General features: G+C 37.7%; 1 protein-coding gene across 1 annotated transcript; it reads right to left on the bottom strand.

Annotated features, from left to right (window-relative positions):
* Positions 1-912: 912 nt before the first annotated feature.
* On the bottom strand, positions 913-25559 carry LOC141434275 (synaptic vesicle glycoprotein 2A-like). Its single transcript, XM_074096673.1, has 11 exons — positions 25146-25559; positions 13835-13996; positions 13132-13294; positions 11945-12066; positions 8420-8658; positions 7725-7873; positions 5941-6055; positions 5250-5400; positions 3928-4084; positions 2835-2962; positions 913-1156 (listed from the first exon to the last, which is right to left on the bottom strand). Exons 1-11 carry the CDS (start codon positions 25228-25230, stop codon positions 1077-1079), a joined length of 1551 nt encoding a protein of 516 aa, XP_073952774.1. The 5' UTR covers positions 25231-25559; the 3' UTR covers positions 913-1076.
* Positions 25560-25580: the final 21 nt, after the last annotated feature.

Genomic DNA, 25580 nt, shown 5'->3' with positions numbered 1-25580 from the left:
GAAATAGCCGGGAACATGTCGAGCTAAACTCGGTTTAAGAAGTGAATTATCCGTTACAATGTCATCTATTCTATCTATTCTATATAAATAAAAATGAATCGTAAAATGTGTTGCTAAGCGCAAAACTCGGGAACCAATGGCCCGAATTCGCTAACTCTTTTTTTGTTGTGTTCGTTACTGCCTGGAGAAGGTTTTTATGGAAGAAAATACAGAAAAAATACAACGGGGGCGAAGCCGCGGGCAACAGCTAGTTTAATATAAAGCTAAATGCTTTATTATTTTTATTCAAAATATTTTTGGCAGTTTTTGTTAATTTGAACCATATGAAATTATCATTTCATTTCTTAGTAGATAGGTGCAGTCAACTGCATTTAATAATTGCCACAGCGCGGAGCGCGCAAAAGTGCCTGACGCGTAGCTGCCCTATTAGAAATAGAGTCGTATCAGATGTTTAAATTATGTACGTCTTGTTGCATCAGATATTGGTGATAATAACTGTACCATATTCTACTATTGTACTAGCTGTTGCCCCCGGCTCCATCCACGTAGAAATATGAAGAATATACACACAAAAAAAACATAAAAAATCGGTCAAGCCGTTTCGAAGAAAATTGGTCACAAACATTTTTGAACCGAGAATTTTATGTATTAGAAGAAGATAGATGTATCTAGTATATATTCACCTATCTTATTTTATTCCCCCCCCCCTATCGATATTTCAATTTTCGATATTCAGATACGTGCCTGCTGACATCTGTCGAATTTGCAGAGAACTTCTGCTACAAGGCTACAAGCTTGTGAGCGCCTTTCATCCACCATAATACCAATACAAACCTACCGTGCTGTCTTTTTAATAGTTATACTCTGTTTCCGCTAGATGGCACTAAAATCAAACAACGTTATAGACAAATCTAAATTTTATTGAGCTATTTAAATGAACGATTTTATTGCAAAAACACGTATAAATACAAAATATTGTAATCATTTCTAACAATCAGTCTCAAAGGCAAATATTTTCTAAATTGGAACATTCTTTTTAACCTAAATTGTAATTTAAAATTCTACAGCTATGTAGTTTAGTAAGATAGACCTCTTTCTTCCATTTCGTCTCGTATTTTCTGGGGTTCGGGCCAAAACAGCATAAGTAGAGTAGAACCTGTAAAGGAGGCATATTTTAAATTTGAAACAAAAAGTGTATGGTAGTTTTTTGCGTTAACCGATTGAGATGAAATTCGGTATACACATATGTAGTTCGAGTCCCGGGAAAGGACATAACATAGTTTTTATCCCGGAAAATTGCATAGTTCCCGCGGGATAGCGTTTTTATATGTCAAATAGCTGGCAAACGAGCATGCGGGTCACCTGATGGTAAGTCATCACCGTCGCCCATGTACACCTATACAGCATTATTAGTTACTTACTGTGGGTGCGATTGCTAGTATGTATGTAATAAGTATCAGTAGATGGTTCGTTTGGTTTGTCTGAACAGCTGATCATCTGTAGGGGTGTTTCATTGGATTTTTTAAACGAAAATTAAGTTACCCTCTTGGTGCACACTTTTTGGTACTAAATATAAATTGTGTTGTGATAAACATCATTGTAAATAATACTTTGTGTGTGAATAAAGAACGGATTTGGTTTGCCTTAAACAAACTATCTCTCGAACTGTTGGTTCGGACTATCGTGGCTTTATGGACTTTGGCGAGCGTCATTTATAATCAAAGTTGGCATTATCGAAGTAAATTACCTATTTAAGTATATTTGCTCTCTAGACTTACTGCCCTCCTAACACAAAGGCACTATCTAAAAAAATACTTTTTCACTTCTCATGCTCGTAAAGTTCGTGTATACGCTGGATCTAGGCGACATAAAATGACTTTTTATGCACTAGTGCATAAAATAAAATCTTCGTCTAAGACCAAGGTAATCAGGTGTCAACAGCCACAAACAAAGAAGTTATATATTCATAATCAATCAAAATAAAACAAAAAAATATATAATTATATGGTAATGCATGAAAAATAAAATGTACTTACATGGTAAGTGAACAATTGTTTCCACTGTTGCTATTTCGTTTCCTCGCCATCGAAGTGAATAGCAGAGTGTAAAACTCGAGCATAAAACCCATTTCCCTTTCGACATGTCTATCTACCCTCGCCATACCGGTTCGGGTGGATATATGAACATCTTGGATAAAATGGCTCGTTTTATGCTCTTGTTGTACAATCTACTATTAAGTTATTTATACTATTGTGTAGCTTAAGACATGCAGCATCACATGATATAGGTAAATAAATAACCAACTCAAAAGTGATTTCTTTGAGATAGCGCCTTTGGCTTAGGAGGGCAGAATACTGCAAGGAAGATTCAAATAAACCTGACCGTGGTAACAGACTATTAAAAGGTTTAATTAACAGTACCTACCTTTCCCTAAAAGCATAAATAACTGAACCAATTACCGTATTAAGGAGCGACGATCACACCGCTGCTTAAAAAACGGTGACGGTACGGAATCGCAGTGACGTGCCGTAAACGTCACCACTTTGGTGGAGAGCATGCGGTAAGGACCTGACGAGTCCCAGCGATTCCGGACCGTTAGCGTATTTTAAGCAGCGGTGTGGAGAGCATGCAATAAATTGTGACGCTTAGGGCACGTCACTGCGATTCCGTGCCATCTCCGTATTTAGCAGCGGTGTGGCTGCTCCTTTATAAATGACTGTTTGCGGTCGCGGGCGACCAAAGTACCTAATTGTTTCAGTTCATTGATATGGTCATCCGCAAAGTAACGCCTGATACAATAAAGCATTATAAATGTTAATCGAAATGGCACCCACCAGCACTAAAAGCCCCGAAGACTGTGAAAGCCAGTTCACAATGTGTCTGCAGAATGATGCCCAGCAAATAGGAGCCCACAGCGGCACCCCCACGCCCCACCATGTACATGACACACATGGCCATGGCTCTGAAACATAAATAATTATAAGTTTGATGGTGATTTTCTACCGGCGAGGCGAGACGAGACGAGGCGAGACGAGACGAGGCGAGACGAGAATTTAAATTTTTATGCATTCTCGCGCGCCCGCCGCGAGCCGCCGCGGGCGCCGCCATACAAATTTCAATTCTCGTCTCGCCTCGTCTCGTCTCGCCTTGTCTTCTCTCGCCTCGCCTGTGGAAAATCACCTTGATTGATCTTTTGAACATGAAAGGGAAACTACCGTGAGACTCACTCATATCAAAATTGTACCGGACAACTCATACGCTTTAAATCGTGTTTAGCTCGACATGTTTCGGTCTAATCCGTAGTCCTTCCGTCTCAGTGTTGTAGTGCGCATGTTGCAGCAGCCGCCGAGTCGCGTTGCTCCTAAGAGGAAGCTACGAATTATCCCGAAACATGAGCTAAACTAAATAAAAATAAATAAAAATAAATATCACGGGAAAATTCACACCAATTGACCTAGTCCCAAAGTAAGCTTAGCAAAGCTTGTGTTATGGGTACTAAGCAACGGATAAATATAATTATATAGATAGATACATACTTAAATACATAGTAAACACCCAAGACCCGAGAACAAAGATTCGTATTTTTCATACAAATATCTGCCCCGACACGGGAATCGAACCCGGGACCTCAAGCTTCGTAGTCAGGTTCTCTAACCACTAGGCTATCTGGTCGTCTAGACTCGATACTACTACTACTCGATTTAATATCGTAATATAATATAATATTCCAACTACGTGGGTACAAAATACGAAATCCTTAGAAAAATATTACTTTTCTTTTTCTTAATGGCTTCGGAACCCTATTTCGGGCGTGTCCGACACGCTCTTGGCCGGTTTTTCCATACTTTTAAACCGCCAACGTATTTGAAAATATCTTCATCGCCAAGAACAAAGCACCCCAAATGACTTGACAGAAAGCTAACTCACCTCAAAGATGTAGGAAAGACGTCCACAGCAATAGCAGCCAGGATGGAAGCGGCGCAGCCAGCGCACAGCGCCAGGATGAGCAGGGCGGTAGCGGCGCCCCCTTGCGGCACGAAGCCGGCGGCTATGGTGGCCACTCCACAGATGAACATGATGCCATCTGAGGAAAGGTATCAAATGAAATGACGAGGAATTCTATTGCCAGGGTTCTGTTTTGCTTATATCTGTCCGTCTGTCAATAGCTTAGCTATCAAACTGTTACAACCTTATCACACTGGCGATTTGCGGGCGAGTTAAAAGCGAAGTGTACTTCGATCATTTCATCGTCATCACCATGATGACTGGTAATCTAGCATCGTCCGCTTTAAGCGAAAGTTTTTTCGACGCACGACAAAATATGGAACCAGCTTCCTGGGATAGCACAGCCGGAGCGGTACAACTACGGGATTTTTTAAAAACGGTCTGTCAGTCTCTCAAAGAGTCGGCAACGCACTTGTTGTTGGGTAGTGTGTGTCTGCCTTACATAACTCTATAATTGTCATTGACGAAAACGTCTATATTTATGGTTTTACGAGAGCTCTTTGCTCCTTTCTCTTCCTCTGCTGCCGCCATTACGTACGGACATATAGAATTACAAAATGTGAGTTTCTTGTGTTGTAACAATGAATAAAGGATTATTCTATTCAGTAATGTGATGCCTATCAATAGAGCACAGCCGTGCCTCTCGCTCCGTTAGCATGTTTCCAATTTGATACTTATTTCCACTGTTTGTCGACTCGACACCTGTCGTCATCCTATCACTTGTGATATCCCTCGTGTTGAAACGGTAATTGATTTCCATCTGGTGTTCCGCATGCAAAAATTCCGAAAGCGCTGCGAGTTAGCTTTTACCTACCGGAGCGAAGATAGGTAAATGAAGCGTTTCTATTGGTTCATGCATGGGAAACATTCCTCGCAAAACATCCTCAGACATCTCTTTTTTATTCAACTGGATGGTAAACGAGCAAGTGGGTCGCCTGTTCATAAGAGATCACCACCGCCCATAAACATCTGCAACACCAGGGGTATTGCAGATACGTTGCCAACCTAGAGGCCTAAGATGGGATACCTCAAGTGCCTGTAATTACACCGGCTGTCTTAGTCTCCACGCCGAAACACAACTGTGCAAGCACTGCTGCTTCACGGCAGGATTAGCGAGCAAGATGGTGGTAGCGATCCGAGCGGACCTTGCACAAGGTCCTACCACCTGCAATCTCTGGTGGATGTGCAGCCATAGTCTATACCAGAGTCAAAGCTGTCTTTGATGAATCTCTTCATGCACTTACTGTACAAAGCTTTCTTCCCAATCCTGTTGATGAAGACCCCTATGGCAAGATAAGTGATGGCGAATACGGCCCCCATGGCCATGGAGATTGGAAACACGCCGACCGAGACGTGGGAGTTGCAGAACACGGGTTGAGAGAGGCTTCTGGCTAGCTGGAAATAATTAGATAAGATAAAACTTTATTTCTCTGAACACAGGCAAACACAAACACAACACACATAGCATCAAGGAAACATATTAAAATACTTAATAGTAAATTTTGAAAAAAACGGAAAAAAGTACAAGAAAAAAAAACAGCACCAGCGACAAAGATTGTGAAAGAAATGAAAAAGAAAACTAGTAACACTGTTGAAATTTAACATGATTATGTATGAATGCCATGTGTTCTAAAGGAAAAGTGCTGAAGATTTATTGTAACAAGTAGCTTTTACCATAACTTTTAAACCAACAAGTCTAGCAGTATAATTTAAATTCAAAGATATGACAAAAATCCCGTGGCGATTCCCAAAAAATATTGTGACTGACATGGCATATAAAACAACCTTTTAAACAACCGCATCAAATTTCTCTTCATGCTTGAAATATTGATTTTAGAAATTACCATACTTATTTTCACAACACTGCTGTTCCTCGCTCAGCAACGACACCACGACCATTCTTTCAAGAGTATCGACATAGAAGAATATACTCACACTTTCATTTCTGGTCTTCTCCGAAATGATTTCGCATATGGAAATGCTCCTCTCACTTTTACTCTGGAGAATGTCATTGATGACCTCAGGCACCCACATGTAAAGGCCGCTTGACCTGTAAATAAGAAAATTAAACTTGTTACATCAGGAACCTCAAATACAAACAAAAACAAAAATTGCAGAAGTAGTACGATAACGATGGTCAATCTTTTTTTTTTAAGCTGTTTATTTCAAGCAAAAGAACAAAAAGCATTTTACAATAATTAAAGAGTCCTTAATCCTAATTTTAAGGATTTTGCGTGGCCTCGATTAGCTAAAGACTGAGTTGCTCACGCGTAATTAGTCTAAGTATACATGCGAGTAGATATATAATTTCTTATATAATATAATATAATTCATTATTTTCCATGCATGCTGTTTTTGCTTTATCTTACATATAACCTAAGTCTGAGTGCGCATCCGTCCCTTCCCTCTTAAATATATGCAGTGCTTTTAGCAATTGCCTAATCCACCATCAGGCAATGGAAACCACATTTGGTCAAAATGCACCCTAAGAACAACGATTCTAACAAGCTCAAGGTTACGAGTACGTCGCTTAACCTATAGCTATAAGCCATGATGACACAGACCAACACGTACATAGCAGAAACTAAATCACCTAATTTTATCAATTTGTGAGAATTTCCTTGAGCTGTCAATAAAATGAAAATGATGTTCAAGAGGAGGCAGTTTAAAAATGAGAAGAAATGCATTTTCACTTAAATCATCAAATCATTACAAATACATAAGTACATAACAATACAAAACAATGTACTAACAATGGTTATTGAATGTGACCCTGTTGCGCTTCTTGGTATTGTTAGTAGATTGTTTTGTATTGTTATGTACTTATGTATTTGTAATGATTTGATGATTTAAGTGAAAACATTTTTTCTAATTTTTAAACTACCTCCTCTTGAGCATCATTTTCATTTTATTGACAGCTCAAAGAAATTCTCACAAATTGATAAAATTAGGTGATTTAGTTTCTACTATGTACGTGTTGGTTTGTGTCATCGTGGCTTATAGCTATACCTAGTGCCATCCACAAAGACGCGTGATTTTGTCAAAATTAGACATTAAATGACATTTTAATAAGAACCACGGCACGCGTCATCGTAAATGACTCTACCTATGCTTAATTAATAATAAGAAGTAAAAAAAACTACGCCTCTTCTACTGTTGATAGGTATGTATACATAGATATTTTCTGTACTTTCATTATTATTTATTATTATTATATTTAGCCTCGAAGACTCGAATAGCTGATGTTGGAAAAGCGACCGCCAAACTTAAGTGGGACTGGGCCGGGCATGTCTGCCGGATGCACCCACAAAGATGGGCGCACAAAGCCACATGGTGGGTACCACATGACGGGCACCGACGGCAAGGCAGGCCGAGGCGGAGATGGCGAGATGACCTGGACGCGGAATTGAGTGAGTGGCCAAATATAGCTCTGGATAGGGAGATGTGGAAGTCAAGAGGAGAGGCCTTTGCCCAGCAGTACTTTCATATTTTTTATTAAACTTTAGTCCTCAATAATAAAATCTAGTCCGTATCGAACCACAGTCTGCAATAGCCCATTTATTGAGCAAGCAACTCAAACAACACTCCTTTAACAGACAGAGCTGGCATTATGTTCTTTTTTTGCCATTTGGGCGCCCTGCACTTTTTAAGTCGTATGTCTTTTCTACTCCTTTTATAAGTTAGTTAATTTGTGATTTATAGTATACTTCCTTACTCACAGCATAAAAACGGCAAACATGGACATATGCGATATGATTACGCATCTCAACAGCGGTGGTCGGAAGATGTGTGTGAAGTTCTTAAGTGCTCCTGCGAAGCCTCCTGTTTTGAAAGCTTCGGCATCACCAATGGTCGTCACCTTCTCCACCTGCGAAACCATTATATTATTATGGTCTTCATTATCATTTGTTAGTCACATGTCTTTTTTTACTCTGCAAAATTTTCTTCAAGTATAGAAGAAAAATCACGTTTTTATCTTTGGAATATTTCTCGAAATACACAATTTTCAATGGGGATCATCTCTATCCAAAAGATGACTGTTATAGTTAAATTGTTTATCACTCTAACAAACTGGGTATTTTATCTATCCCCATCTAGCAAATACGCATTGATTTTTCTCTTTCTTAAAGACAAACGAATAGAAAAATACATGATCACTACAAATTATTTCGGTTTAGCTATTACTCGAATTTTCAGTTAAAGCGTCCAAGATTTGTTTTTTATTTTTAAATAAAAAATAATCTATGTTAATGTGTATTATTACAGCATTTTACAAGAGATTACCCTGATTTACAAACACATAAACAAAATTAACTTCTTTACTATAGCTGGTTAAATTAGATGTCTCAGTTTTTTTAGCCTTTCTACGTATTCTCTCGTTTCTGAAGCACGTTTCCCAAATTTTTGTACATACTGGGTAGTTATCAGCAGACGTCCAATGGTTCCAAGAGTACATTTTGGCTAAAACAGGCAGGGCAGCCTCTGGTCCTTTCGAAGCCAGCAGGAACCTTGGACTCTCAGGCAGGATGAACAGGATAGCTGCCGCAGCCAACCCTGGCGCGCACCATGACCAGACGAAGACACGCCAAGAGGTAATATTAATGCCCAGGATAGTGAAAGACCATTTGCCAGGGATGATCAGCCAAGCTAAACCTGAAAAGAACAATCTCAATATTAATAACAATGCCATCGTGTCATCGTAATGTAGGTGCTATAGTATTGAGACTTTGTTTTTCTTTCTTATTAGGATACCGTACCTAAAAGGGGAAAACATTATTCGAAGGGATAACGAAACCCTTTGAATAGAATCATGTTTGCTTTATAAAAAAATCGGCCAAGTGCGATTCGGACTCGCGCACGGAGGGTTCCGTACCATCCATACAACATTCATTAGACATTAGCAAAAAACGGCAAAAAATTACGTTTGTTGTATGGGAGCCCTTAAATATTTATTTTATTCGGTTTTTAGTAAGAGTTTTTCGTTATAGCGGCCACAGTTATACATAATCTGTGAATATTTCAACTGTCTAACTATCACGGTTCATGAGATACAGCCTGGTGACAGACGGAAAGACGGCCGGATAGCGAAGTCTTAGTAATATGGTTTCCGTTTTCACTCTTTGGGTACGGAACCCTAAAAACGATCAGATCGTAACGATCAAGAAACACAGACGCTAGTAGATAATTCCAAGCCTTAGCAGACTTTAAACATTGCGGAATCGCTTAAGGGCGTACTGGCTTGACAGTTCTTCGTAAAATCTTAAAGAGGCAGTGTTGTGTGTTCTGTTTTGTGTATGTGTGGTGTATATTATGTATTTTAAATGTAGTTTATTTGTCTTGATATGTATTAGTTTATTGACTTTATTATTATGCATTAGTGTGTACCTATATATGCATGTAGGTATGTGTATTTATAATGAATTTGTTTGAGTTAATTTGAAAGTTCGTTTCTTTTATCTTTTCATTGTACTCGTAGTGTATACTCTTGTGTCTGATATCCTGTCAATCGTTCAAAGGTTGACTGGAAGAGATCCCTTTAAGGGATAAGTTCGCCTTTGTACATCTTATTATCCTGTGTTCTGTTATTTTCATGTGTTTTTATGTACAATAAAGAGTTTCACAATACAATACAATTTACAATACAATACATTGAAAGATGAGCGGTAAACAAACATTCTTTGTATATTTATTTACCTATGGCCTCACTAGAAGAAGAATAGAATGGTCTTCCGTACTTATAATTAAATTGCAAACATAATAAGCTGTTTATTTGATCACCAGACAAAGCGAATTTATGATGTTTGTTTTTAATAGTAGCAGGAAAAGCACTTCAATTACATTACACCAGCTATCTTGTGCATATACTCGTAGTGTGAAGGTAGGTAAACACAAACAGCTCTCATTGTTTGTCAAAGTCAAGGTGGCAACGGCGACGATTTTCCCATAATTTTCTTAAGTCACTTTAACATTAACAAGGGACCATACAATGTTCGACACCGTCTGTGACTAAATTAGATGCTAGCAGCATATTATTTTGCATCTCACTCTTACTTATCGTCGGCCTAAATCGCAAACCTCGTAACTCAATTTTACCAAATTTTACAGGAGGCACAAAAAACTTCATTACCAATAATTTTGCATGAAGAGTGGCTAAGTTTTTTTTTTACATAATGTTTAAGTTAAATTTAGCCGTCAGATTTTTTGTTTACATGTGTAAGTACATGAGTTTGGCTCAGGTGAAGATAATGAAGCATGATTATTTTTGGCTGAATTAATTTGATGCAAACTAGCGGGCGACACAAAATGTTCATGATGTAAGGCTGTTGTCATTTTTCATGTTAAGGGAAGCTCTGAGAACTGCTGGTTTAAGACATGATGAGCGGATTTCGTGGCTTGAAAATCAATTTTTTGTTGAGGCAAGCTCTTGAAACTAGCTGGTGACACACAAATTTCATGCTGCAGAGTTGGTGAGCTAAAATGGAATTTGAGGACCTGGTATCCCAATGTTATAGGAGAGACCAAGGCGTCCAGACTCCGGTGGCTCGGGTACGTAGAAAGGTTTTGAGAGGATCGAACCGTGACGTGAGCGTACTTGGGAGCTTGGGACGACCGAGTGGACATAGGCCGGTTGGTCGTCCCAGGTACAGCTGGAGGGACGAGGTCCTGAAAGAGTTTTTGGACCTCGGGGTCGAAGGCTTGCAAGAGCTGACTCAAGATCGCAAAGCGTGGCGTAATCTGGTGTTGGAGTTGGTGAGATACAAGGTTTTTGCGCTCTAAAACCAATCTCTTGTTCAGATGATTAGTGCTCTTCCTGAACTAAAATTAAAGATCCATCGTATTGGTTTACATCGAAATTGTAACATGCATAACTTCCTCCTCCCTCCTACCTCCGGTACGTTTTTTGCCTATTTTTGAAAATATTTTCTGCAGCCTTGCTTTCCTTTGTTGATTCATTTTAGTATCCGCCTACAGAACAAAACAATGTTATAAGTAAAAAACTTGTCAAGCACCTGTTATTTGCAGCTGGGACTGGGAAGAGTTCGACTAGATAATTACATAAATTAAAATAGTGACAGAAACAAAACAAATGCCTCTTGGAACAATCACAACTACGTACTACTCGTAGATTAAATAATTTGCGTAGAAAACCACGTAACTAATCTTCACGCATAAAGATACACGCGAAGCAAACCTCGTATGTCCACGGCACGCAACCAAACGACATTTTCAATGGTCTAATGTGTTTAAATATGATAAATATCTATCAAGAATACACAATCAGCAATATCGCAAAACCTTATTACACATACCTGTTAGTCAGCACCCGTTTTCTTCCTAAATCTTTACGCAAAACTGACGTGCAGTCTAATGCTATCGCAAACTGTAGGTACTGAAGGGAGTGGCGGGGGGAGATACATGGTATATGTTTTACAAAAATGGCGGTCGGGAGTTGCGAGGTTTTCTATTTTTCTTTTTAAACGTAAACGGTTTATTCTTGGTATTTAAGAGTTTTGCCGTTAGATGCGTTCAGAATAGTACTATCTAAAAGTGTAAAAAAATAATTTTCAAAAAAAATGGAGTTACGAGGTATGCGATTTAGGCCGACGTTATAACTAATTCTTTTTGGTGTTCCGTAGTCTTTTTCTATTTTACAAAACCAAAGAAACAAATACAATTAATAAACGTCTAAAGTTGAAATACACTCATTAAAAGTACCTAGGGATAAATATCCTTAGACAGTTTTGAGCATTTCAATATAGGCATAATTACTTAGGTACTACTGAACCAAAACATCAAATTTGTTCAGGGGTAATGAATATTCCAAGACTTTTTTGATGTGTGTCCGTCCGTGTACAAATGCGAACTGCAATGCGAAAGACAGTGATATTGTTAGTGAAAAAGTGTAAGACGAATTTGATGAAGTAGAGAAGATACAAACCAGGCAGGATGATGAAGGAGAAGGATATAAAAGCTGAGCCCCAGGCGATTGCGGCGGCGCGGCGCGTATTCGCGTGCATTTCTCCAAGGTACGCGTATACTGTAGCGCTGGATGCCGATACACTGCAAATATACACAACGTGAATTAAAAAGGGTATGATTTTATCGATTACCTAATAAATGCATTTTCGGTGACCTATTAAATAATATTTGTTCCTAAAGTAGTAATATCTGTGACTTATCTGTGACCTAAATTGAATCACCAAATAATATTAAAACGGTTACCTAAATATTAATTAAAAATTTCTTGAATATAATATCAATCATCAAATAATTAAATTAAAAGGGAGATCCGCATGACTTTGTTTGGTGATTAAATTTTTAGTCACTGGAAAATAATATTATTTATCAAATTACGTGGCAGTCATGCGATTATCCCTTTCTCTGGCCTTACGCTTCATATTAATACGATGGTGGTGATGGTGATGGTGGTGATGATGATTATGATGGTGAAGATTGATGGTGATGATGGTGGTGATTGATGATGATGATGATAATAATGGTGATGATTATGATGATGATTGATGATGATGATGATAATATAATGATGATGATGGTGATGAGGATGATGAGAATATGTATGTATGTAAACTCTTTATTGCACATAAAAATAAACATACAAAAATAATAATAAGTAATAGAATAATGCTGATGATGATAATAATGATGATGGAAAAGATGAGTAATGATGATGGTGATGTTCAATTTGAATAAATTTAAAATCATCAAGATCAAGACGACACCGCAACGTGCCGCGTCCGTCGCCGCGCCGTTTTACGTTCACGACGCCGCACCGTGGTCATGTGGCCAGGCCCTAAGTACACATTAAGTAAGTTCGTTGTGGTGCACATTGTCATACCGTTTTCGAGTTATTGCCGAAAAACTGCACTTCTCAACAAAAGGATGTAGGTGCTATGAAGTGAAGATACGCTCTTATGCTGGCAAAATTCCTCGTCGTATCTTTGCTGGACCAATTTGACTTTTGTAAGACATACGTAAGTACCTCCCCTTTCCTAGCTATATTTTTTTAAAAACGGCTACGAAACCCAACACTGAGCATGGTCCAACATGCTCTTGTTTTTTTTTTATATTTTTACTAACACTGAATCAACTATATCATCAACTTACAAGCACCCTGTGATTATCCTCAGTATCATAAGCGTCCACACGTCGTTGGCAAAGGCCGAAGCTATGGAGAAGATGGCTGAAGCTAGCATGGCTGGCAGCATCACCGCCCGCCGACCGATTCGGTCGCCAAGGTATCCCCAGAGAAATGAGGTCGATACTATACCTGTAATGTAGAATTATTTACTGATAAGTAAACCTGCACACACTTGCAAAGAAATTTTATGGGGTCTGTGAAGTTGCCAACCCACACTGGGCCCGAGTTAAAACTAACAATAATCAACATTCCACTATTGGCTATTCAATCGAATTATCCCAAAGATTCGATGGACACCTTGAGCATGATTAATCTATTCCATCAGTGAAGATCATTATCATCAATTATAAGCCAGGAGACGTCTACTGTTGAACATAGAACGCCACAATGAACGACAACTCGCCACTTGCATTCACCGTCAGTCCACCTCGTAGCAGGCCTGCCAACGCTTCGTCTTCCAGCTCGTGGTCTCCTACTCAAAGATTTTTCTCCTCAGTCCTCAGTCATCGATCTAATTGCCACTTTAATTTGCATATTCTTCGAGCTATGTCGATGACTTTACTTAGTTTTTCGGCGAATTTTTGTATTCCGGATTCTATCGCGGCAAGAAACTCCTGTCAAGATCACCTGGTTAGTATGGTCGTGACTTGGGACGATTAAGCTACATACCTATAAAGGCAGCAGCATTAACAAGACCCTTGTGTTCGTCAGTGAGCCGCAGCTCGCATTCGGCCGAAGTGATGACGTAGCTTACTCCCACTGACTCCATAGACACGTTCAGCATGATCAGGCCGCTGGTGAAGAGTACCAAGTGATTGAAGCGGCCATGACCTAGAATGAAGGTAAGGATACCATCTTAAAATCATGGATTCACGAGGAGACAAATGTCGTCTCACAAGTGACAAAAATTGAAGTGATCAAAAATTATCGAACTTCGCCCAATACCTATGTTGGTAAATTTATAATGCGAAGCTTTCAGTTTTTTTGAAAATCGCACGGGATTAGCTTTTTGATTCCTTTCTGGGAACATAGCTGCAGCATCAAGCTAGTTCAAGATTAATAGCAAAGGTTGCCTTTAAAAGATCGCTATTAAGCGATAGGGCCGCTTATTAAAATTTCGTACATAATTGATACCGCGATGAAATGTACAATGGTTTCCGATAAAAGTGATGCTGAGTCCAAAATTGATAGTCTGCCATGGCGGAACTTGCCGAAAGTAAAAAAAAAATGACACTTCCGGTGTGAAAAAAGGGCCTTATTTAACCCATCTGATACTGAAATAAAAGACATGACATCAGTTAGAAATTTACTGGTAGATACAGAAAAGCGAAATATGTCAGTATTTTTTAGCCGAAAGTGCTCGGCAGACGCTCTCAAAGGTGACCATCAGGACCCCTAAATATACCTACCCTCATTTCTGGAATATATAAGTCTGCTAAGGCTGCTTCCGCCGAAACACCTTGACATACGAGATTATGTGAGGAACATCTACTCCGGATTGTCTATATTGATAGACATTAGAAACAAAGCTGAATTTTGGTGGAGACCTTGGTTACACCATTAGGACTAAAGTGTCAAAAGTCAAAAGTGTCAAAAGTATGAAGACCATTTTTGTAGATAATTTGACCCCGAATAACTTTTTAGCACACGTGGGATCAATGGGGACTTTTGACACTCTATTCCAAATGGTGTACCAAAGGTCTCCACCAAAATTCAGCTTTGTCGGAATTCATGTAAATTGAAATGTCTAGTAGATGTTGCTCACATAATCTCGTATGTCAAGGTGTTTCGGCAGAAACAGCCTTGGCAGACTTATATATTCCGGAAATGAGGGTTCATACCTACCAACTAGAATTAGTTTCATGCTGGTATCAGATGGGTATATTTAGGGGTCCTGATGGTCACCTTTGAGAGCGTTTGCCGAGCACTTCCGGCAAAAAAAAATACTGACATATTTCGCTTTTCTGTATCTACCAGTATATTTTTAACTGAGGCCATGACTTTTATTTCAGTATCAGATGGGTTAAATAACGCCCCTTTTTTCGCACGGAAAATGTCATTTTTTTTGTTAGTTTCGGCAACTTCCGCCGTGGCAGACTATCAAACTTGGACTCAGCATCAGTTTTATGGGAAACCATTGTGCATTTCATCGCGGTATCAAGTAGGTACAAAATTTTGTAGTCCGCTCTCTATCTATTATTGCTCATCTCGTATTCTTTCTCTTTGTATCTAAGTACCTGTTTTTTATTGCTTTCTATAAACTATCTCCAAGGTTCATAAAGGTCTTTGTTTTCTTAAATGACTTACTTTTATTATTATTATCATTTATTATTAGAATCGGGGACGGGACCAATGTCACCGTTGGCGGAGCTCCTATTCCACGTGTTTGTGTAGGTACGTATGGTTTTTTTATCCCTATTAATTTGGGTACAGTTAAGTAAGTTTGATCAACTAAGTACTTGTTATTTGAAAGTTTGTTATTCCATTACTCAAAAACAGCTGAACAGATATTTGGATCAAAATTTAGCTTAGCACAAAACACACAGATCGTTTATAAACTATATTAACACGGGATAAACATATTTTTTTCAGACCAATTCGCGGCCAATAGCTATTTACAAATAATTGACACGCTATGACTGTAATTATAATAAATTCAGTGATAATTATTAAGCTGTTATTAAACTGGCCACAATTGCGCATTAGTTCAAAGTCACAAAAGCTGAGTAATTCGCGTCTTCCGTGACGAATCGTCGGCAATCGGATACAGTTATGTTAAACCACAATCCTAACGCAACAGCTGTGTCGACTGATAAAAATCTAGCCCATCTTTTGTTTTGTACCTACAGTCGCCATGAGATATTTCAGAGCGGCCAAAGTGATCAAAAATATCGAAAAAAGAGCGTGTATACACGCCCATTTAGGTTCCGTAGCCATTACGAAAAAATTAAGTAATATTTCTAAGGATTTCGTATTTTATACGGAATCTTCCAAGTTTAGTATATTTTATACCTTAGACTGCTATTTACTCATAAACTACTAATAATCTCAGCAAACTTAGCCGTTATAGTTTTCCTTGAAAGTTTATATACTTCTATCCTGAATTTTTTAAAATTTTTCCACCCACCGGTTTAGATTTTAAAGGGGGGACGCTCGATTTTAATGAAAATTTGCACTTTAAAGTTGAATATTTCGCAAACAAAGCACTGAATCGAAAAATCTATTTAACAACCCCCTAATCGTTTCAAAATACCTATCCAAGGATACCCTACACTATACGGTTGGATGAGCAAAAAAAATTACCCCCACTTTACATCTATGGGAGGTACATATATTTTTTTTAATTTTTAATTGTACCATTTTGTCGGCATAGTTTACTAATATACCCTTGCAAAATTACAGCTTTCTAGCATTGATAGCCCCTGAGCAAAGCCGCGGACGAACAGACAAACAGACAGACATACATGGCGAAACTATAAGGGTTCCGTTTTTGCCACCTTGGCTCCGGAACCCTAAAAATGAACTCTAATACCATAAAATGCGGTTACTTTGCTCCGTTATTTGCTCCAAATTTCGTAATCTTTGTTTTATTTTGAAAATTATTATGCTGTGGTATGTTCATATTGTACATATTTGTGTAAAGTATATCACCCCTGTTATCACGCTGGCTTGCTTAAACCACGTCATAATGTTGTTTTATAATATACATATATACCGGGTGTGGCCTGTATTACGAGCAAAAAATTAAAACATAGATCGCCCTCGTCAAACTGAACAACATTAGTTCAGCGACTTTTAAAAATAATGGAGTCTTTGAATTTTCCTTTTTCACACAAATTAAATACTGCTATCAATGTACGCCATCCTAGAACCCAACTGACGTCGCCTGTCACGCTACAAACATCAAGCATTTTGTTATACATTCCGTCTTCAAATAAACTTAAAAGTGTAATAAAAATTAAAAAACTAATTATTTTTAAAAGTCGTGAACTAAATGTTGTTCAGTTTGAGGAGTATGATCTATGTTTTTATTATTTGCTCATATTACAGGCCACACCCGGTATATTAAAACTTTAATTTAGGAGCAATGGTACCCGGCGTTTGGGTAACTATGCTACTGAATTTAATTTCATTCATAATTCATACTAGGAGGCGTTTGGTGCATTTTTACCCCATCATTATCATTGCACTTCGTCTTATCACTGTACGGCGTCTGAAATAATAGGATCAAATAAAGACGAATATGAGCAATCAGGGGATAAAACTCGTGTAGTTTTCAAAGTCAAAGTCAAAGTCATCTTTATTCAATTTAGGCTATAACAAGCACTTATGAATGTCAAAAAAAATCTACCACCGGTTCGGAAAAACCTCTGCTGAGAAGAATCCGGCAAGAAACTCAACGAGGTATATATTTTTTTTAAACAGATTTACAATATTATTAAATGATATGTATACATCCCAAGTATTTAACACAACTTTATTTTTGAAAATTGGTACAGTTATACCTTGCAGTATCCAGATGAACATACTAAGTCCTCAAGGGTGGGGGGTGTGCTGAAGGTGTAAGGGGGGTAGAAGGTACCTTTTTTAAGTTTTTGCTCATATCTAGAATATCTGTACAAATAGCATTATGATTACTTCGGAAAAAAGTTTCTACATACAATTTCCTACAAATTTGGACAAACCCCCTACACCTTCAGCACAGCATCCACCCTTGAGGACTTTTAGTATGTTCATCTGGATACCGCAAGGTATAACTGTACGAATTTTTAAAACTACATGTATTTTTTCCCATGTTTTTTTTAATTCTCTCACCCTAAAAGGAAAAAAATATCGAAGCAAAAATTGAAGTTTAGTGTTGTCACTTTATTGGGAAGTGTATCGGGTACTGGGACTTCGACCTGCAAGACATTTGAACAAAATACAGAACTGGAGCATAGTTACCCATGGGGGGGCAAAGTAACCTCATTTTCCGGTACCTTAGCAGTAAACTGCATGTGACGTATTTTCGACCACCTTGGCCGCACCGAAATAACTCATGGCGATAATACGTAAAGAAATCCATTCCGTTAAAATTTGTTTATTATTAATCTAGCTGTTGCCTGCGACTTCGTTCGCATATAATTCGTTTAGCGCTATCCCGCGGGAACCTTGCCGTTTTTCGGGATAAAAACTACCCTATGTCCGTCCTCGGTAATCAAACTATCTGTATACCTACCGAATTTCATCTAAATCGGTTCAGCTGCTTAGACGTAAAAATTTAACAAACAAACAGACTTGCTAACTTTCGCATCTATAATAGGAGAAATAAATGATTATTATTATTATATTATTATTATTATGATTATATTATTATAATATTAGTAGGATAATGAATGTTAATTCAGCATACGTTTTACAATTTAAAAAGTTCATCATCATCATCATCCCAGCCTATATACGTCCCACTGCTGGGCACAGGCCTCCTCTCAGAACAAGAGGGCTTGGGCCATTGTTCCCACGCGGGCCCAGTGCGGATTGGGAATTTCGCACGCACCATTGAATTGCTTCGCAGGTTTGTGCAGGTTTCCTCACGATGTTTTCCTTCACCGCAAAGCTCGTGGTAAATTTCAAATGTAATTCCGCACATGAATTTCGAAAAACTCGGAGGTGCGAGCCGGGGTTTGAACCCACGACCCTCTGTTTGAGAGGCGATAGGTCAAACCACTAGCCACCACGGCTTTAAAAAGTTTTAAAAAGTTACTCCTATGCAAAGTAAAATGTGCAAATTATAATTACAATGATTGTTACCTAATTATGGTTTATTATAAGCATTATTCTATTGCTGGTCATATCAATGAGTCGGCATATATCTATAACAACGTAAACAAAATAGTCAATATTCATCAATTAATCCTATACAAATGTAAAATGAAACTAACTACATGCCTGAAACAACTAAGCTATGATGACACGGAGCTATTATTGTACCGAGCTAAATATTAAGTGTACCTAATATGTGGCATATCACACACACACACACACACACACACACACACGCACACACACATCACCGTTATTTAGTGTATTAAATTAAGAATATAAGTAATTTTTCATATTGTAATATTTCCTATATATACTTACCTAATACTTAGTTATGGAGGAGCGGGGCATCCTAACACAGGTTTACTCACCTAAAAGGAAGTCCCTACCACTAAAGGAAATTGTAGACTAGTTAATAAGGGAAATAAACAATTTTTCATTTTCATTTTCATTTTCAATTGCAGCCACCTACCTCCCACTTTCTCTGGCCAATAAAAATTTCATTTTTCATACAAGATTTTTTTGCTGACTGTACTTTTTGTTGACTGTACTTGCATAGTCACCCAAACGTGTTGCATACCAAATTTCAAGTCGATGCTATTAACCGTTGAAGAGTTCCGTCCTGCGGAGACGATCCTGGCTGGACTACCAGGATGTCACTACTAGATTATTGTATTGTCACGCGATTTACATAAGTATTCCAAATTTCAAGTCAATCTGACTACTGGAAGTTCGTCAAATTTAACTTGCAAGATTTGATTACAGACAGACAGACGGACAGACAACGGGACAGGTGAAACTAAATAAAAGCTTGTAATAAAAGAATGACACATACATATGCCTGAACTAGGATGATCCTGTGTTTCAGGCGTAAAAAGGATCATAACTAGACATGGCTATCTATATAAATAATTTCGTCAAGGGGTACGGTAGACTCGAACGAAATGCACATCAAATTGAAGAGCGTAAAAAATAAGTCAATCCGAGTCGACAACTTGTAGGCGGAAAATTCGGATTATCGAGTATTTTCAATATAAACTTGAATAAATTGGTTGGTTATTTAGAAAAATATGGCTCTGTCCATAGGAGGACAATTTTGCCAGTGTCTAGTAGGTTTTGCCGTTGTACGGTAAAAAAATCTAGAAAACGAAATATGAGAGGTAATGGTGGATGAACGATGACAGCGCGAACCTTGAATAAATTACTAAGTATATAATGGCGTTGCGAAGTAAACATGTCAAAGTCATCACATCAAAGTGGCGTTAGTGTCACGTCATCACGTGTCACAGGTGTCACAGGTTTGCATTTCGTTCTCCATTGTGACCTCCCCACACACGGTACGATTCGTCGATTTTCATCAGATCGATCGTACCTACAGACGAATCGTACCGTATATGGGGCCCTTTGTGTCTAATTTCTTTGATTATGAGACATGAGACAGAGACATCATAGTTATTTGGGCAAATAAGATTTAAGTAGGAGAAATATCTACTAGTGAAATACCGATACGTAGGTTAGCTGTGAAAGTATGTTTGTGATAATATTAAAGCTGGGAATATACGTCAGATTTTTCGATAAGTACGACAGTCTTTACACTGGCAAAATTTTTTTTTCAAACATATTATTATGAGTCTACATTTTACCCGAGCGAAGCCGGGTTTTCATCTAGTGTATACATAATATAACTACGAGTATATAATTGAACAACTTTACTAAGGAATGGAATTCGCTCCCATCGTCTGTATTTCCGGAAAAATACAATCTAGGGCTTGTCACTCTCGAACCAACTAAATCGTGACGTGACCCACCGTGGAACCTTTTCGTAGAAAAAGTCATACTGACACCGCATTGACAAGGGAATTTATAATGACACTTACTGTGACAACCACGTGAGAACGTTCCACGACGGTTGGTCAGGAATCAAATGATTCGACTCCTATCCTACGGAGTACTATGCAATTTGATATTACAGCTAGGTGCAGTCGCGTGAGCATCGATCTACAAGCTGTAGGTAAATGTCATTGGTTCAGGGCTATTGCTGACAATAATAAACTAACGCAACAGCAATCTAATGGGGCCAAGGACTTAATTGCATCTGCCGTCACTTAATAGTATTTTATGCAACTGTATCGTAATAGGGGTCCTTAAAACACGAGTGTGGGTTTATCAAACGAGGCGTAAGCCCCCGTGACGTAATGATGTATGAAATCTCATTACGACACAGCCGTGTTCATAATAGAATCCAATGTCGTAATGCTGGTCATTACCTATGGTTTTTGAACGCATAATTGAGGATTTACTATATGGGTGTAGATAAAAGTAAATTAATCTTATCAAAGACGCTACTAAAAATAACGTAACTTCTTATGAAAAATATAGAGAAGAGTAGATGCAAACATAAAGCAAGCGTTTTGGACACCTTTGCGCCAGATGTGTATGTAATTTTTTATATATACTTATATAAAACTGACCGTGTTTGACCTCATCTCACCTGATATTAAGTGCAGATGAGGCCAAATATATAGTATATGTAAACTCTTTATTGCACATAAAAATAAAAAATACAGATACACAGAGAGAAGTACAAAGGCGAGCTTATCTCTAACAAGGGAACTCTTCCAGCTAACCTAGTTTATGAGAAGCGGGCGGTTTGTTTGACTGTGTTTATTCACGTGATGTAAAAAATAAATTACTTATAACTATTTATTTTTGTGTAAACCGCGTAATTTTTGTTTCCGTTAACTATAAAACAACTTTCAACAGGATAGATTAAATTAATTTCTCAAAGAAACTTAGTGGTACTGATTAAAAGTTAATCAAGAATAAAAATTGAATTATTAGCAACGTAAAAGATTACTGATTTATGACATATCAATTTGTTATTAAATTATACGTAGTCGTTGAGTTTATTTTAAATTTTCTCAATTTCTGCGCAACTTTTTTATCTACTTATTTAAGAACCTTCCACAAAGTATTAGGAAACTTAAAAAAATGGATAAATGACATCGGTAAAGTCATTCTCAAGTTGTAGCATGACTAAGGCAAACAGAGATATATAGATATATAGATTTTTTACATAGATAACATAAAATCTAGTCTCAATTGAGGCCGTGAGTTAATTGGTTGTATTGCACACAATAAACTGCAATTAAGGTTAACGATTTAATGAATTCGCTCTATTGTTGCATCGTAGTGATAATCTCTAAGGAATATCGGATAACGTTATCGCCGATTACTTAACTCTTATCACTTCATCCATATCAAATTCAGGTTAGACTTACGCTGAATAATATTATAATAGTAGGAATTTAAACTCGAAAACACTCGTTTTCCCAGACTTATTGTTCGATTTATGTACGCTATTACGCTGTACGCGATTTGTGTATCCATCCTTTTTTTTATTTTCAATTTTTTTGTAGAAGGCTCTTAACGAAAGCAAAACAGGACAGTTGAGCGAAAAATTTAAAACAATAGAAAAACTTTATCATCATCAGCCGGAAGACGTCCACTTCTAACAAAGGCCTCCCCCTTAGAACGCCACAATGAACGACAAGTCGTCACTTGCATCAACCGGTTGCCCCCAACTCTCACGATGTCGTCAGTCCACCTGGTGGGAGGCCTGCCAACGCTTCGTCTTCCGGTTCGCAGTCGCCACTCGAGAACTTTTCTCCCCATACTGCTATCTGTTCATCGAGCAATATGGCCCGCCCATTGCCACTTCAACTTGCATATTTTTACATCTATCTATGTCTTTAGTTTTTCGACGAATTTCCGTATTCCGAATTCTATCGCGCAAAGAAACTCCAAGCATAGCTCTCTCCATAGCGCTTTGCGTGACTCTGAGCCTCTCCAAGAGGCCAACAGTCAAGGACCACCGGAATCACCGGGTGGTGAGGTGAAGCACCAGGACTCCTCAATAATGAACGTCTCTGCATCGGAAAAAGCAATGTTTCGTAAAAGGTGACGAACAGTTGATATAAAACTATTGTATCTTAGATTATTTAAATTAAAAAGCGTGAAAAAAAATATTTTTTAACAAAAAATTTAACCGACTACAAAAATCATGAAAATAATTTTCTGCCAGTCTGAAGTCGGTCGGTGCTGAGGCACGAGCCAGCAGGAGTAATTAAAGCCCAATTTAAAAAAAATGTTTGCTTTTTTGTGTATTACTGAGTTTTGCAGCTGTTTTTCACCGTATGCTGCAATATTTTGTTGATAAATAAATAAAATAAAATCTATGTCACACTTGCCCAACTGTTACATATATGTGAGTTAGTTGGATCTATGTATGTAGCAAAGACATCGTTTGTTGTGCAAAAAGAGACCCCCTAGATACTAATATTATGTTGCTTACGTAAGATGGTTATGTACGAGTACAAGGAACACGAGCAATGGGATTTTTTACACCGTGATATTTTTTACACCGTGATATTTTTGATTTCATTCAGCAGGTCAAATGAAGTTAATTTATTCAAGGCATTAAGTATAGGCCTAACTCTTATACTGTTTGAAAATAATCTTGATTAAGATAATTAACAATAACTGTGAAGTTAAGTATTATAAAATATGCATGAAAAAAAGGGGTTTTTTTTATTTTATTTGGCCATAAAGTTAATTACCAGGTAGTTTCTATCAATGATGAGCCATCAGCTGAAGTGTAGGTAGATGACGTATGAGAAAATAACGTGTAATTCTAAGGTTTAACTCTCTTCCATCGAGAAACGCATTTTATGTTTCTTTACGTAATTATTTTTCACTGAAAGTGACGTTCCAGTTTTAGAAAGTTAGTTGCGACTTGCAAATGCAATCTATTGTTTGTTAATGCAGGCGATGATTCTGTGCCGGATGCAATGCTGAAAATATTATCTAGAACTTATACTAAGTGGGTACCATATTGGATATAATGAATGTTATGTCGACCAAATAACTGCTTTAGCATTTTTATGACTGCTGGGCTACTACGAAACTCGAAACTCGAAGTTCGTGTCGTGCGGTCCCTCTGACACTTATACTATTTAATACGAGAGCGAGAGGGACGGTAAGTACGATACGAACTTCGAGTTTCAAGTTTCGTAGTAGCCCAGCTGTTTCTTTCCCAAAATAAAAACAATAATGCTGTACGTACGACTGTAAGTGCTTGACTTAGTAGGTCAAAAACCCCCGACTTTGTCACTTCAAAGTACAATATTGATAAAACATGTCTAAGACCATCGCTAGAAAACCTGCTATCAAATAAAATAACCGCATTCAAATCGGTCCACCCATTTAAGAGCTACGGTGCCACAGACAGACAGACACACACACACAGACACACATAGCGGTCAAACTCATAACACCCCTCTTTTTGCGTCGGGGGTTAAAAATAGCCCGCGATGTTTTAAGTCATACAACTGAGTGACATTGAACCTTATGGTGGTATATGAATTTCGTGGTTTACTCTAAATCATTAGAATCAAAATGCATAACTTGGTTGTAGTTAATTTACAGTATTATTTGCGTACCCATTTCCAATTAAAAGTTTATAACTTTCAGGAAAGAAACTTTGAAAATCAATCAAGTTTTGAAGTTTTATGTTTTGATTTTTATATTCTACTAGCTGTTGCTCGAGTTGATTTTTTCTATATTTCCTTCCATAAAAACTTCTCCTGACAATAACGAACACAACAAAAAAATAATTAGCGAAATCGGTCCAGCCGTTCCCAAGTTTTGCACTTAGCAACACATTTTACGATTCATTTTTATTTATAGAAAGAAGATTACAAGCTTACTTGTACATATAGTTGAGCATTTGAAATCCCTATATATTACTAGCTATTGCCCGTGACTCCGTCCGCGTAGAAGTATGCAAAATAGTTTACGCCCGACCTACCGAATATACTTACACAAAAAAATTCATTAAAAACGGTCAAGCCTTTTCGGAGGAGTTTGGTTACAAACACTGTGACTGTGAAAGATTTTTAGATGTATTATTGCGATAAGTTTATGTTATTATTAAGTTTATCTTTAAATCTGACTAACATACGCAATTCAATATTCTAAAACGCAAAATAATTCCACTTTAATCATAATCCTTTATGTTTGACAAAGACAGATATTATTAATTTATTAATAGTACTTATAGTAGTCATAATCAAAGTCAAAACTATGGTAACCATGACGTAATTTAACATTCAATTACCTGTTACTTCAAACGCGTCTTCAAAAGTAACTTCATTAAGATCCTGCCCTTCTTCCGAACTTTTATGATTATCTGAATTCTTCATTTTAATAAATCAATCAAAACTTCTTACAAACACTCATTAACATTCCTTAACCACGTTCCTAACCTTATACTATCAGTTTACCCTGGATACGAAACCAAATTTACGATAACACACAACACAAACGATTTTAAAATGCACACAAACGTTTTAATCATCAATTGTAATAAACCACAACCACACGCAGTGGGAATATGTTAAAGATTGTTATATTACACCGCGTATTATCATGTTTAGAAAACTGTTTCATTCAATACATGTTGAGTTGTAAACTATATTTAATTTTATATTTTGAACAGGCAGCTGACGTACCGCCGCCGTGCCGAGCGAAATGGTACTGACTCGCTGGTTAA

This window comes from Choristoneura fumiferana, chromosome 13 (genome assembly GCF_025370935.1).
Source record: "Choristoneura fumiferana chromosome 13, NRCan_CFum_1, whole genome shotgun sequence".
NCBI classification, from domain to species: domain Eukaryota; kingdom Metazoa; phylum Arthropoda; class Insecta; order Lepidoptera; family Tortricidae; genus Choristoneura; species Choristoneura fumiferana.
This window is presented reverse-complemented; position numbering and strand designations above follow the sequence as displayed.

Bases quoted from the DNA above. Each gene is read 5' to 3' on its own strand.
- LOC141434275 (XM_074096673.1), bottom strand. From the start codon at position 25,230: ATGAAGAATTCAGATAATCATAAAAGTTCGGAAGAAGGGCAGGATCTT. The intron at 2,963-3,927 runs GTGAGTTAGCTT...TTTATGTTTCAG, and splicing joins GTCTTTCCTACATCTTTGAG to AGCCATGGCCATGTGTGTCA. The intron at 1,157-2,834 runs GTGGGTGCCATT...CCTCCTTTACAG, and splicing joins CTTCGGGGCTTTTAGTGCTG to GTTCTACTCTACTTATGCTG.